Below are 15,661 nucleotides of genomic sequence, written 5' to 3' on the forward strand. Positions count from 1 at the left end.
GCATCTTGTTTTATTGCCTATTGTCTTCTACTGTCAAATGCCTCCCTCTTACAAGGATACAGTGATTGCATTTAGGGCTCACCTGGATGATCCAGGAAAATTCCATCTTGAGGCCCTTAATCATATCTGCAAAGTCACTATATCATATGAGGTAACATTCACAATCACCAGAGATTAGGACCTATTGGGGGGGGGGGGGGTGGCTTTTAATTTACCACAGGCCAAACCCATGTAGAAGTCAGAGGGCACAGCAGCCTATTGACGTGGCCCCCGGGGATCAGCCTTGGAGTGGCCAGCGGATTGAGACCGACCAGTCCTCCTGTGCTTCTTCCTGCCTCTGCCCCATGCGCAGTTTGCCCCATGGGCTTTCTCCTTGAACTAAGCACATTCCTAATTCAGGGACTTTGCATTTTTTTGGTTTGTTGTCCCCATCAGAATGTAAGTTCTATGAAACGGAATTTTTTTTGCATTGTTTGCCTCATTTTCCTCAGCATCTAGGACAGTGATGAACTCATAGTAAACATTGGTTCATGAAAGAATGAAGTATTGTCACTCCCCCTGCTGAAAAATAGGGGATAATGTCTTTCTCTCTCAAGCCTATAGTTTCCTTTTGCCATAATCTTCCCCTGCCTTCCTCTGCTGCTCCTCCCTATCACAGATATGCTTTACTCACACCGATTACTCATTTTCTCAGACACCCAGAAATTGGAATGAGCAAAGAACACAAAACATTCTTTCTGCCTAAAATAACTTACCTGTATCTGCCCAGCTGTACATGTTCTTTCAGTCCCAGTGAAAACATCTCCACAATGTGACCTTGATTCTTACCCACTGGATGGGATCTTTTCCTTGAGTTCAGGTGGAGCTCTGAAGTTCTTTTTGCTCTCATTGTCTTATCTTTATATATTTCTCTATTTCTAGGCTGTAGGTTTCTTTAGCATAGAATCTGTTTATGATTCACCTTTCTATCCCACAGTTTTCTCCATTGCTGTACACCAGTAAGTATTTACTGGTAGTTGATTAAAAACATCTTTCTTTTGCCCTACAGTCTGGTGACAGGGCCACAGCATTATTTAAAAGCAGAGTGAGCATTTTTTTTTTTTGCAGGATTGGAGAAATGGAAATAGGTCCAGACTGACTTGGATTATCTACCAAGATGTGGAAGCTCTGAGAGTAAATTCTGGTCTGAGTAATGGTTCTGGCCTGTGTTTCCCTTAGCTGTGCAGGGCAACAATGAAGTATCCATGTGGGACATGGAGACTGGCGACAGAAGATTCACTCTCTGGGCTAGCAGTGCACCACCACTCTCTGAGTTACAGGTTTGCTTCTGGTTTTTATTATAAAGGCCAATCTAATTTCCCACATCCTGAGCACTTTGAACCATTTTACCAAACCTGGCATCTGTTGGGCTTTTGGGTTATATTTTAAATTAATATTAGGTGGCCATTGCCGTATAGATGCTTTCCAGTTCCTTAGGCTTACTAGTATCTGGGCATTTTGGTTGCTAGCTCCATAAGGTTTGTGGTGTTTCTGTGGAGCTCCAGTAAAAATCTGGGTTAATTGGAACGTGACCCTCTTCCCTGCACTTTTGTCATGTAGCCATCCCCAGTGCTTCATTGGGGCAAAAGGTAGGAAAGATGTTTTTATCTCCTTTAGTTGGAGCCCTCCCAAATAGAACATTTTAAGAGGCTGAAGAGATCTTGCCTCTTCATTCAGAATGATACAAGGCAAATGCATTTTAAGGTCCTAAGAAAGACGTGTAGGAGGTATCCATAAATGGTCTCTCATTTCGTCAGTTAATCAGGTGTCTGGAAAGCTACCACCAGTTGACTTGTTTTTAGAAATGGTACCACTTATGGAATATGCTGGTATCTTTAATTGGATTCTTATTTTTAAAGCCTTCTCCTCACAGTGTCCATGGTATCTACTGTAGTCCTGCAGATGGAAATCCCATCCTTCTAACAGCTGGCTCAGACATGAAAATAAGGTACAATATCTAATAAAGAATAGTTACTATGTAACACTTAAAAAGGAGAAAGGTAATAAGGATAATAAGTGGATGGATACTATGGTTAATGAGAGGATGTTATCAGTGTTGTAATGTTTAAAATCCTCTGCATGTAGCAGGAATAGCTGTTGATTCTTCATTTGTCCCTAATTTTATGCTCTTTTGCATTTGGAAAAGAGATTTTTCTTAAAAGAAGTTATGCATTGATGAATGTAAGTTAATGATCATTAGTTCCTCCCCTTCTTCAGAGATGATCAACATTCGTTTCCTCTTCCCTAGGTTTTGGGACTTGGCTTACCCCGAGAGGTCCTATATTGTTGCAGGAAGTACTAGTTCTTCATCTGTATCGTACTATAGGAAAATAATTGAAGGCACTGAAGTTGTCCAGGTACAAGCAGTCTTGTTTTCTCTCAGCTTCTCTAGGCACAAAAATGACTTTGGCCAAGAGTGGCAGTATTTAAGAAATACATTGATTTTCTCTTGGCTTTTTTGTATTTTTTTAAAATTTATTAAGGTATAATAAACATATAAAAGACACACACATTAAGTACATAGCTCGGAGCAAGCACTTTATATTCTTGCTCAGTCCTCATAATTTATTATTTTCCTTCTATAAATAAGAAAGTTAAGCACCAGGAAGTAACTTGTCTAAGATCATCCAGGCAGTAAACAATGAAGCTGGGATTCAGACCTGGCTGTTGGAACTCCAAAGCTTATATTCTGGAGTTGGGCAAAAACTTCAAACAAGATAATTGAATCTGAAAGTGCCTGGGTCCTAGAAGGTGCTCAGTAAATGAATGAAAGCTTCCTTTATGACAGATAAGTGTTTACATCCATATTCTGGTCATTGTGCTTCCCTTTTTTCTTTTGATGGTGACAAAAGATAATATGTACAGATTATTGGCCTGTTTATAAGTTTTCCGTATTTCTAAGAGGCTACTCCTGGAAAAGAGAGTATCATTTTACTCAGTGTATCTGTGAAGGGATGACCACCTCACAGGAAGTTTTAGCCTTAACAATAATTACCTGTCCCAGAAGCAACAGTACTGTTAAGAGATACAATATGGTACAGACTTTTAACTTCTGGTTTTCTCCATGACTTTTAACTATGAAACAGGAGATCCAGAATAAGCAGAAAGTAGGACCGAGTGATGACACCCCACGGAAGGGCCCAGAATCTCTGCCTGTGGGACACCATGATATCATCACAGATGTGGCCACGTTCCAGACAACACAGGGCTTCATTGTAACTGCATCTAGAGATGGAATTGTTAAGGTGTGGAAATGAAAACCTAGAGGTCTGTATAATTTGTAATAAATTTATAAGTATACTGTAACTTGAGAGCAAAGGTATTTTTAGAGGACAGAAGTGAGATTCCTTTTCAAAATTATGTCTCTATATTACTGTTTCATGATTAAACAGATCCCATCCAAGGTGGTTACAGAAGTTGCACTCAACTAGTATGTATACCCATGCATTTATCTCTGCAGGAATCAGCCAGCAGTATCTGGAACTTTTTATTTTGTATGTTACAGAGGCAAGGAGTTCAAAATGCTAAGACTTCTATGATCCAAGTTTACTTTGTATTGATAAAGATGGTTGTAAGCTATTATAATGTAAACACATTTTTGCTATTCAAACCAGCCAATAAACTGTATTCAAACATCTTAAGGGTTTTTTGTTTTTGTTGATGTTTTTAACAGTAAACTTTAGCAGAAGAATAAACTCTTCAGCAGCATCTGTTCTGAAGAAATGGACTCAGTGTCTCAAAGAATCAGTGGCAGAGCTAGGCCTTATGCTCACATTTCTGGAGTCTCTGTATTTTGTTCTGCTTTATCATATCTTTTTATCCTGTTTTAGAGTCTGCCAGTACTGATCTGTGTGTCGAAAAATGTCTCTCCTTGGCCATCATTACTGTCTTTTATAGGCTCTAGTATAAATTCTGAATCTTGGGCTATCAGCTTGCTTTTATCCAGTGTCAGTTGTTTATTAAATGCATAAAAAAGGAAAGGACTAAGTTGTTTAAAAGTATACGTTTTTGGTGTGTTTTTAAGCCCACAATTGGCCTTTCCCATAAAAATAAACCCTTCAAGTTTATCAGTTATTTGTACATGAACCTAATTGCCTCTCCACATTTAATTTTTACCATTTGCTAAAAGGTTTATAATGTTTAAAATACCTGACAGTTTGCAGTGCATAGGTCTGGCTTCATGATTCAGTGCACTTAATTTTGAGTTTACCTGTCTAAACTCATCAAAAAACCCTGTCATTCACAAAGGCCTGAGCTAGGAGCCTGGACCTTGACAAGGCTAGATAGCTAGTGGAACGGTAGGATTTGCAACTTTGACATTGTCATGTTACATTGCCTCTCCTTCCGTTTATGTCTGTTAAGACCAAATATTTTTTTAAATATTTTTTTTTAATTTTTATTCATTTATGATAGTCACACACACAGAGAGAGAGGGGCAGAGACACAGGCAGAGGGAGAAGCAGGCTCCATGCACCGGGAGCCCGACGTGGGACTCGATCCCGGGTCTCCAGGATCACGCCCTGGGCCAAAGGCAGGCGCCAAACCGCTGCGCCACCCAGGGATCCCTGTTAAGACCAAATATACAGAGTTTCTAGCTACTAAGTCAGATTCGTGTCTGCAGAGGTTGGAGGTTACTTGTGTGAGATAAACTGTTAGGCTGAGAGAGGACTTCAAGCCTTGAGCCATTAGCGAAGCTACATGACTGACAAACATACTGAGGGGAAAATGGAGTGGGCTGATGGAGATGGAATCCTTTTTTCCCCTTATCTTCCTGCCACCCATTCCTCTTCCCACTTAAACTCCCCCCTTTAAAAAAGAGGGTAATTTGGTTGAATTGTTACTATTACAATCTAAGGCCACGTTGAGTTGCATCTTGTTTTTCAACTTTTTTAAACATGTTTTACTCCTAGCTTAGTGCAGAAATAATAGGCCTGTCCTTTATAGTCAATTAATTTACATGTTTAAACCAGGATGCACCACTATTTGTGCGATTTGTGGTTTAAATAGGGGTCTATTTAATTTACACCCAAATTTTTGCTGCTTTTCCCTTCTAGGAGAAAGAAGTAAATCATGAGAAATGCTAATATTAGGGATTTTTAAAAAGGAACTTAGTACTTACAGACCCTTCATCTGTTAAGGATTATAAAGATGACCTGAAATGCTAAAATAATCTCAATTACCAAGGGCAAAAATTTTTGGTATACTTTATCAATGCAGAAAAATAGACAAATACATTTTTTTAAGTATTTCTAGCAGTAAACAGGAAGAGTTTTTGCTTAATCCAAAGTTAACCAGAAAAGGCCCTTTTATTAAAACTCTTAAATGTTGTTCATCAATTTCCTCTACTTGAAACATAATTTTTTCCTGAACCCCTAAGCACCACTTATGGTATGAAGCAAGCTGATGATATGTTTTATTCTTTTCTATTTCCTGAGTATGAATATGACATTTTTAACTCCATGCCCCTCCGAAGGAATTGGGAGTTATCTCTATGGAGTTACCTGAGTAAGGATGGTAGAAGTGGTTTTAAAACAGTGTAGATGGCCTTTGTTTCATGAAGAAAGAAAAGATGACCTTAGGTGCCAGTAGCCATCGGCCATGCATCCAAGCAGGGCTGTTGTTACCAACTCGAGCCAGCTCTGACAAGTCAAGGTAAGGTCCAAATATTGTGTCTAAATTAATTAATTTGATGTTTAGTTGTTGAAAATATTGGTCTAATAAGATAAAGAATTTTGTGATCTGGATGTGGGTAAGGAGGGAGCAAGCTGTCAGAATTCTACTGGAGGCGAGGCATTCGGAAGACCTTTCCTGCTTTAACTAACTCTGATCTCTGTGCATCTCTGTACATCTTTGCAATCCCAAATGGATTTGTAGATTAAAACATTAACAATTTTACCTTTTCCAAACACAATATGCATTTAAGACTCTAAGACTGTATTTAGATCTTGGTCTGTCCTGTTTGGTACTATTCACTGTTGACTAAGTAGCTTCTTGATAGGTAAAAGTAACTCAGCTTCACCCATTACAAGTTGTCTTTATTCTCCTTGTCTAAAGAATATATGGATTGGTAAAAAATAATATATATATATATATATATATATATATATATATAACAATGGTAAAGAATAAAGTCCATCAAAATGGCCAGTTAGGAGGCTCTATATAATGAGGGAACTTCTAGCTCAAAAGCAATTATTTGTTTTGGGGGGAATTAACAAGTTTCTCAGTATGTTAAAGAGGAGTTGGGCAGAGAAAATTATTCTCTGCTTCTTACCTGTCCAAGCAAACAACTGCAGAAAGCAGGAGGAAACCTTCCAGCACAAGCCTATCAGAAACTAGCTGTCCACACAGAGACGATGATGTATATATATATAAATAGTATCACGGAAAGCCAAGTTTTCAAAATTATGACATATAAGCATCAATTTCTAAATTAAATGTTGAGATCTTTCAAAACATTAACCTTTTGTTAAACAGATGGACATTAAACAGTACTAAATAGAGAACAAAAGCTGTTTACAGACTTAAATCAAAAGAATTAGCATTGGCTCATGTATATACTATTTAAAATTTACCTGCTGTTTACAGACTTAAATCAAAAGAATTAGCATTGGCTCATGTATATACTATTTAAAATTTACCTTCAGATATCTCCATTAGAGATATTAGATTATATCTCCACTTTTCAAAACACTTCTTTCATTCTTCCATGTTTTAATGATAACAGTTCTTGAATGTGTCAGAGTGCTGGAGATATCAGAAGTGCTCAAAGAAATAGACAAGATCAATTTTAATATCAATGAGTGCAAGGGGTCAAAACTGCCTGATAATCTATAATCTGTGCTTTGTCCAGCCCTCCAAAGCGGCCCAACTGGATATTGATGGATATCCAGATAAAAGTTGCCCATAGTTATAGCAGTGAATTTAGTTACTTAAATCCAGATACCATGCTTCCTAAAGCTAAATTCTTCAAGCACTTGCTTTATCATGTTGTTTTGGAGCAGTTTTTATCACCTTTTTTCCATTTTTAAAGGTATGGAATGTGTTTCTGGTAAGATTTCGAATAATATCTCTGCTGCCTCTTGCTACTCTTGAAAGATATTTTTTATCTTGAAAGAACTTTGCCTTCTGTAATGCATCTTCTTTGAGGGCAGTTTTATGTGGTCCAGGAACAAAGCTGTACAACAAAAGAAGAGAAACATCACAGAAGATAAATGCCATTTTCACTTTAATAGACTATATTAATTCTTTCTTCCTAAATGTCCACATTTCTTGTTGCATCCTTCCTTCAGGGTAATTTTATTAAGACTTTTAAACTGGAGATTTATACTGGGCAGATAAATCTGAAGCTGAGACTCAGACATCTTGTTAAAGTATGCAAAATAATTTCCACAGAGAAGTTCCTTCTTCATGAAGCATGTTCCACTCCCAACTTCATATGGCTGGCTTCTTCTCATTATTCAGATTGGAGGTCAAAGAGTACCTCATTAGACTGCTATATCTATAATTTTCCCAGTCTCCAGTCTCCTGGTTGCTCAGCACAATATGCTCATTTGTTTAATAACCTATCACTGTCTGAATTTTTATTTACTTATAAACTTCTTTGTGATCTGTTTTCCTCTATTCTGCCCTCCCTGACAGAAAATTTCACAAGACCATATCTGGTAATCGTAGCAATCCCAGGAACCTTAGGAGAGCATAGTAGATACTCAATAAACATTTATCTAATGAAAACCTGAATGAATGCCACTCCTTTCTTCCCTCCCTCCCACTCATCCATTCTTCCTTCCTTCCACCTGTTCATATATCCATCCATCCAAATGTTGACTGTCTATGGAAGGCACTGTGTTACAGCCAGTGGGGGACATAGAAATAACACCCAGTCTGCAGGCACATAAAGAGCTTGGGGGTCATGAATAACTCCACAGTAAAGGATAGCTAGGGTCAGATTCTGAAAGGCCATCATTGGTCAGATTGACAGGCTAAGGAATTGTAGAAGCCAAGTACTGACTGGAAGTTCTGACTGCTCAAACTGCTGGTGGAAATGTCCTATAATCTTCACCAGTCAGTATGGCAGTCACTAGCCACGTATATCTTTTGAGCATTTGCAATATAGTTAGTGTAAGGAACTGAGTTTATAACTTCATTTGATTGAAAGCTAGTGGTTACTGTGTTAGCACAGGAAGGGGGGAGCCATTTCAGATAAGCTTATTTTAGAGGGAGGTGGTAGAAAAAGCTTTAGGTCCATAAGCATTCTTATATTCCATTCAAATGTGGAATTTCGGAACATTCGAAATCCCCTAGACTAACTATGACATTCGGTTAGATGAGGAAACTGCATGTAAAGGTGAATGTCAGGGACAGAACAGACTATAACCCAACTCTCTGGGTGATGGGCACTGAGGGGGACACTTGGCGGGATGAGCACTGGGTGTTATGCTAAATGTTGGCAAGTTGGACAATAAAAAAAAAAAAATAACCCAACTCTCTGATACCAAGATCTTGGTGTTACTTCCATTGAATTTTTTTTTTTTTTTATTTAGGACACCACGGAAAACCATCAAGATATATATCAATATCTGTAGATATAGACATATCTATCATCTATCTATCTGAGAGTATGCAAGAGAGCAAGCATGAGCAGCATGGGAAAGGCAAAGGGAGAGGAAGAGTCTGACTCCCCATGGAGCAGGGAGTCTGATGTGGGCTTATGACCTGAGCCGAAGGCAGACTTTGAACTGAGGCACCCAGGCACTGCAACCATCAAGATATTTAGTTGGAAGTATCTAGATATGGGTGCAGAATCACAGGAAAGCAGATGGCCTGGGGTTGGTTGGACAGATAAAGTATGAGGAGGTTGGCACACAAGCTTTTTGTAAATATTTTTAGAATGAATGTGTGAGAACCTGGTGACAGAAGATTTATCAATACTGATAACCTCGAAAATTTGCTGAATTGTGGTCAAGGGAAGAGTCAAGAGAACTCAAACATTGACTTTAGGAAAATAGTGCCAGTATTCACTACGATTCATTTCTTCATATTTGGATTTTTCTTCTTTCACCAGCTTTAAATGGTCTCTCATGAAAACAAAAATACTTAGAAAATAAGTGAAAGAGAAAGAATTTAAAATTATTTCACTTCTCTCATGAACATGTCATGCATGCATATGTGCACACACACTCCACGTATTCCTCTTGCCTCTGTAATGAGAGATAGAGGCAAAGGAGACATCAAACCAAGAAAAAAACATGCCGTTATATACTATATATCTGGGCTTCTGAAACTCAAATCCTAAAGTGTATCTCCATTCACTTCCATCAGTGCTGTCAGGAATATGCCAAGTTGGTCAACAAACCTCCTAGCTACCAAAAAAGCTAAATTTCAGCGTAAATACCATTTACACTCCCATTTTTACTCTTCTGTTTTCTTATTTCCAGAACTAAATATTAGGAGCTCAAATTCTCCAAAGTCGTAGTTGTCTATAGGCACAGAACATGACTCTACCAATCATAGAGAATGTATTCTTTTTTTGACTCTGGACCACACTGTTTTCATGTCTTGGGTTTATTTGATCTATACTAGTCTCTTCACCCCTCTCCCAACTTCCCTCTTTCCATTGAATCCTTTTTATGGTAAGTTTAGTTATCTTTGTTTTCTTCGTCCCTCTTTGTTGAGAAAAAGCTGTTAAATAGCTAAGTGCTTCTATAGCATGACATCGCTATCCTCTACCTCCCTTGGAATATTTTACTCTCAAAAGGGTTAAACATAATAAATACTGTATCTCTGAACTTTTTTTCACTATACACAGGAGCTTGTATTTGATAAACATTTGGTAAGAATCATTTAATTACCCTGTTTGGGAAGAATTTAGAATATCTGTTTTTCATTTTATTCCATACTATTGAGATACTTCTTTACTGATTGGTAACTCCAACAATAGGTAGTCAAGATAAAGAAACAGGAATGAAATATAGCTGATCATTTCACATCTTGTGCCCAGCTCCAGTAAAGCTTGTGGAAAGATGGCAGCTAGACAAAATGAGGTGGGTGGAACTGTAAATTTCAGTTTCTGTGATCACAGATTCCTCCATCTATGTAGATGATCAGGAGTCAGCTATGCTGCATTTACTAGTTGACTGAGTGTACTGGAGTAGAAAATGCAAATAAGATTGCTTCTATTTTGAGAGTTCTTTTTAATACGTATTTTGTGGGTCTAGAAAACATACTTTGGAAGGTAGAATTACAACAGATATATTATTAATATGGCATTGGTGACTATGTCCATTTTTTACAATTTGATTTTTCTGGCTCTGATCTGTTACGGCTTTCAAATCTGGCCTAAGAGCTTCCCTGACTGGATGAAGCAATAAGCAGGTGGCTTTCTGTCTTTTATTGTCTCTGAGCCGATCAAAGTGCTTACAAAGAGGCTGCCCTACATTCTCACCCTTATTGGCCATCTGTCTCCTTTGTTGCTTTTGTTCAGTTCCTTTCTTTACCATCTGGTAAGAACCAGCTTCTACCTGTATTTCTCAAAACCTCACAGTAGAATGATCTAATTATTATGCAAGTCATTCTGAGACCTGGCAAGTCATCTTTATGACCAGGCATCTTACCTAGCAGGCAGTCTCAGCTCCCTCAATTATGTGCTCAATTCTGCCTCACTTCTCTTGAAAGGCTCAGGCAGGGAGTTTCAGAAACAGCTGTGTGGCTTGTTACCTTTTATTATGGTCTTTGGTAACTTAGAGAAGGCCTGGGGTGTCCTAGGTTAAGGCATCATCAGGGAGTTTACCAACAGTGGTATGGATTTCATGTCCCAGTTCCTGATGTCTGAGCCACTTCCCATCATTTCCCCATTTCAAAAGCATAGGAGAAACGGAGCCTCAAGTATATTTAGGGCAATGTGAAGAAGGGGAAGAAACATCCTGCCCAAAAATACTGTGAATCCCCTCCACTCATACTGATCTTTAAGCAAAACGCATGGTAGGAATGGTTTCCAAAAACGCCTTCTCATTTGTATAGACTGGCCTTTGGCACTTATGGCCAGCTACATAATATGTGGAGCCCAGTGCAAATGCAAATGGTAAGCTCTTTTCCATGCTGCCGGGACACCTGCAGCAGGGGGAGCCCTGCTCCTTGTGGACTGACCGCCCAAGCCTGTTTTATTTATTTATTTTTTATTTTTTATTTTTTCCAAGCCTGTTTTAGGCCTGAGTTCAGGAAGCATTTGCTGCTGGACAGTTCCCTGCTTCCCCAGGAGGTAAGGAGATTTGAGGCAGAGGCTTCGCAGAGCTTCTGGAGCTGGGGGATCTGGATCGAGAGTGCTTCTCTCTGGCCCTGATCACCACATAGACATGCAGACACTGCACACTAAAAGTAGGCACACACTATCCAAGGCATTTGCCTAACTGATTCCTGTGGGGCTGGTACACATTTGATTTCACTCAGATGTGAGGTGAGCGCACATGTGTGTGTGGTAGTACAGCATGATTTTCCACTGAACCAATCTCTTAACTGCAATTATTTCTAATTCTAAAAAATGTGATGTTCATGCATGCAAAAAATATATATGTATATTATTAAATTTTAAAAAAAGTTTGCCTTTGTTGATACTCTTAGAAATATCTTAATTAAAAAATATTAAGTTCTACTCTTATTCCTTTCTTAGGGTACATATATTTTTTCTTTTTCTATAACACCTTAAGCAATGTTTAGCTCATCAGCTTTTAGAGTTTTAAAATTTTCCCTAACACAAGAATTAAGACTTATAAAGTTTCCTAAATTTTTGACTTCTGACATATCCCACAAGTTTTGACATATAACATCTTATACAGTTGTATTTAAAAATTTTCATTATAATTTTTTTCTTATTTAGAAATGTGATTTTAAAGATGCATGGACTTTAAAAATAACATCTTTATTAATTTCTAACATAATTGAATTCTGATCATACAATATGGATTTTATGACACTAGTTCTTAGAGTTTTGTTGACAACTGCTTGATAAGTTAAAAATTGCACAATGAACATCTACTGAACTCTCCACCTTGATTCAACTAGTTGTTAATGTTACATGTGTTCTTCAGAAGAATGTCTCATTTTTCTATGCAGGATTCTAAATGAGCCTTTTAATCGTTTGTTACTTATGATTGAATCTTCAATATCTTTACTCATTTTTGTCTGCTTGACAGATCAGTATTCAAACTGATGTACTGAAATTTCCAACTCTAATGATAGTTAAATGGCAATTTCTCCTTGTTTTTTGATTTCCACTTTGTATTTTATTTTATTACTGTCTTAGAAATTTAGAAGTGTTATATCTTTTTCCTGAATTGAACACTATGCATCATGTAGTAGCTTTTTATTCCTACAAAATGGTTTTGTTAAAAAGAATATTTTACTTGATATTAATATGCTATATTCTAGCTTCATTTTTTCTGGTTACTAGGTTTGTATATATCATCTACATAGAGCAGTATATATTAAATTTCCAGATAAAAAATTTTACCTGTTGTCTTTTTTCCATAATTTTACTTTCAACTTTTCCATGTCCTCATTTTGTGCCTGTGTCTAATTGAAAGCAAGTTATAGCTGGATTTTGTTTTGTTTCTTAAGTTCATCCATCTCTGTAACTGGCATGTTTTTTAATCTGTGTTTATCATGACTCCTGATATATTTAAATGGATTTGATTCTGCTGTTTTACTTTTTGCCTTCTGCTGGTCCTTCTCCCCCTCCTTTCTTTCTTGCCTTTTTATTTTAAAAATATATTTGTGTTGTTGTTTGTTTTTATTCCATTTTCCCTCACTATATTTTTGGTAGTTAGCCACTTTCCATTTTTCTTTTTCACAGGTGCCATCACAATTTCAAATGCATTTTTAAGAGAGTCTAAAGTCTTTCAGTAGCCTAACTGCCAGCCCAAACAATTCAAGTTCCTAGGGCCCTTAACTCCACTTACTTCCCCATGACCTTTATTATTACTATCTAGTTTTTCAATGCCACTCTTTTTTACCCTTAAGGCTCCAATTCATTTTTTTTAATAACAAAAGATGATTTTGTTGTCCGATACATTTTCTCAAGTTTAAATAATATTTGTTAATATGTATAGTCTGTTTTTTTCTGTTAAACCAAGTGCCAATATTTTATTTTCATATCTTTATTAACAAGTAGGTTTTTTGTAACTGTACAAATTAGATATTACTTAAAAATCTAATATTTGATTTGCTAAATGTTGTCAAATATTGATCATTTATTAGTGTTGCATCTCAGCTCTTCCTTCTGTGGTCATTTTTATTTTCCTTGAAGTACATAGTTTATTTTTTATTATTTTTTTATTTTTTTTTCATTTTTTTAATTTATTTTTTATTGGTGTTCAATTTACCAACATACAGAATAACCCCCAGTGCCCGTCACCCATTCACTCCCACCCCCCTCCCTCCTCCCCTTCTACCACCCCTAGTTCGTTTCCCAGAGTTAGCAGTCTTTACGTTCTGTCTCCCTTTCTGATATTTCCCACACATTTCTTCTCCCTTCCCTTATATTCCCTTTCACTATTATTTATATTCCCCAAATGAATGAGAACATATGTTTGTCCTTCTCCGATTGACTTATTTCACTCAGCGAAGTACATAGTTTAGAAGTATCTGTAGCAAAAGTCTTTGTGGTGAACTGTTGTTTTTTGTTTATGCTAATTATCTTTGTTTTACCACTTTTTAAAGACAGTTTTTCTAAGATAAAATGTTCTTCCATTACTTTAAAAGTTTTTTTTTTTTAATTTTTTTTTTATTTATTTATGATAGTCACACACACAGAGAGAGAGAGAGGCGGAGACATAGGCAGAGGGAGAAGCAGGCTCCATGCACCAGGAGCCCGATGTGGGATTCGATCCCGGGTCTCCAGGATCGCGCCCTGGGCCAAAGGCAGGCGCCAAACCGCTGCGCCACCCAGGGATCCCACTTTAAAAGTTCTTAACAGTTTTGTGACTTCCACTATTGCTACTGATAATCCAGCTAATTGTAGTTTCTTTGTAGATAATCTCTATGAGGTTGCTTTTTTTCTTTGGCTTGGTGTCTGTGTTCCCCTAAGCCATGTCTGTTGCTTTCTTTTTATTTATCCTACCCATTATATCTTTTCATCATCTTTTAATTCATATCTTTCATAAGTTCTTGAAAATGATCATCTCTTGATGTATTTAAATATTACCTCATTAATTATTTTTATTTTATCTGATTTCAAGAATTCCAATTTGATATAGATCTTTCCATTCTATCATGTCTCTAAACTTATATTTATCTTCTCTGTATGCCCAGTGATTTCTTCAGCTTTATTTTCTAGTTCATTATGTATCTCTTTAGATGTGTCTGTTATTCTGTTTAATTCATCCACTGAGTTTTAGAAGTTTTTTTAATTCACAGAATATTGTAAAGAACAGAACCATGAATAAATAAATACCTGTATACTTTTCACCTATTTGGTTTTCCAAATGTTACCATTTTGTTACTCTGTGTATACACACACATATATGCATACACATATCCATATATGCATAGACACTCATATATGTGCACACACACACAAAACCCATCCTATTTCCTTTTAGGAAAACCACCTGAAAACAGACTGCAGACATTATACATGTTACCTTTAAATACTTCAACATACCTATCTCAAGAACAAAAACATTCTCTCATATGAACATGATATTATTACTACACATAAGGAAATCCACATGAATCAATAATACCATCTGATGTATTATTCATACTCAATTTCCCCTGCTGTCCACCAGATGTCATTTATATGAGATTTTCTTCTGGCATGGGATCCAGTCAAGGTTCACACCATTATGTTTGATGGTTATGATTCCTTATCTCTTCCATTTTAGAATATTACAACTCCTTGCAGCTCATGACAGCCTCTTGAAACCTCTGACTAGGTCTGCTGTTCTGAAGAAATCCACATTCTGGAATTGGCTAATGGTTTCCTCATTATGAGACTTGGGTCAAACATTACCTGCAAGAATCTCACATAGGTGTTATATCACCCCCTGTATCACCTATGAAGCACATAATGTCAAATCTTGGACACAGTGGGAACTACCAGATCTTGGCATGTACATGCAGATTTCCTTTCTTCATAATTAATAAGTTAGTAATATGTGAATGGCTCTGGGACCCTGTACCCAAACGACCTGTCACCCAGTCATTTTAGCATTCCTTGATTCTTGTCTGACTCTGTTATTACACTAGAGATTGCAAATTGGTGATTTTTAAAAAGATTTATTTATTCATGAGCAAGAGAGAACATGCATGAACAGGAGAGTCAGAGGAAGAAGGAAAGAGATTCCTAAGCAGACTCTGTGCTGAACACAGAGCCCAATGTGGGGCTTGATCTCACAACTCTGAGACACGACCTAAACTGAAACCAAGAGCTGGACATTTAACCAATTACATCACCAAGGCACCCCACAAATTGGTGATTTTTAAAATTCTACCATTTTCTTTTATATTTATTAGCCTTCATACTTCTATAAAAAAGAGCTTTTACTACCCTCATCCTTTTCTGATCTCTATATAGACTTGTGGATTTTGAAAATTCATTCTGTTATATTCCATTACCATTTTTCTT

The 15,661-nt window shown here is 37.0% G+C and overlaps 2 protein-coding genes and 1 long non-coding RNA gene across 7 annotated transcripts in view; 2 read left to right on the plus strand and 1 right to left on the minus strand.

Annotated features, from left to right (window-relative positions):
• Window positions 1–3,680, plus strand: part of PIK3R4 (phosphoinositide-3-kinase regulatory subunit 4) — a 71,488-nt gene extending 67,808 nt beyond the window's left edge. For 2 of the 3 annotated variants that reach the window (XM_077865231.1, XM_077865232.1), the window contains exons 17-20: window positions 1,219–1,319; window positions 1,899–1,987; window positions 2,288–2,396; window positions 3,126–3,680. In XM_077865231.1, coding sequence (XP_077721357.1) covers window positions 1,219–1,319; window positions 1,899–1,987; window positions 2,288–2,396; window positions 3,126–3,296 — 470 coding nt within the window. In that variant the 3' untranslated portion in view covers window positions 3,297–3,680. Of the gene's footprint in view, window positions 1–1,107; window positions 1,320–1,898; window positions 1,988–2,287; window positions 2,397–3,125 lie in introns of those variants that run through there. The other variant, XM_077865233.1, reaches the window with a different exon arrangement.
• A 1,546-nt stretch (window positions 3,681–5,226) lies between these two features.
• The window catches only part of COL6A6 (collagen type VI alpha 6 chain), a 140,637-nt gene continuing 130,202 nt past the window's right edge, over window positions 5,227–15,661 (minus strand). For 2 of the 3 annotated variants that reach the window (XM_077865236.1, XM_077865234.1), the window contains 2 exons: window positions 6,681–7,216; window positions 5,227–6,614 (listed from right to left, as the gene is read on the minus strand). In XM_077865236.1, the coding sequence (XP_077721362.1) occupies window positions 7,009–7,216 (208 nt within the window). In that variant the 3' untranslated portion in view covers window positions 5,227–6,614; window positions 6,681–7,008. Of the gene's footprint in view, window positions 6,615–6,680; window positions 7,217–13,479; window positions 15,047–15,661 lie in introns of those variants that run through there. The other variant, XM_077865237.1, reaches the window with a different exon arrangement.
• LOC144293913 (uncharacterized) lies at window positions 6,623–14,503 on the plus strand. The gene is made up of 2 exons (XR_013361270.1): window positions 6,623–10,082; window positions 11,235–14,503. It is a non-coding gene; the product is annotated as an uncharacterized LOC144293913 (long non-coding RNA).

Source organism: Canis aureus, chromosome 22 (genome assembly GCF_053574225.1).
Source record: "Canis aureus isolate CA01 chromosome 22, VMU_Caureus_v.1.0, whole genome shotgun sequence".
NCBI lineage: Eukaryota > Metazoa > Chordata > Mammalia > Carnivora > Canidae > Canis > Canis aureus.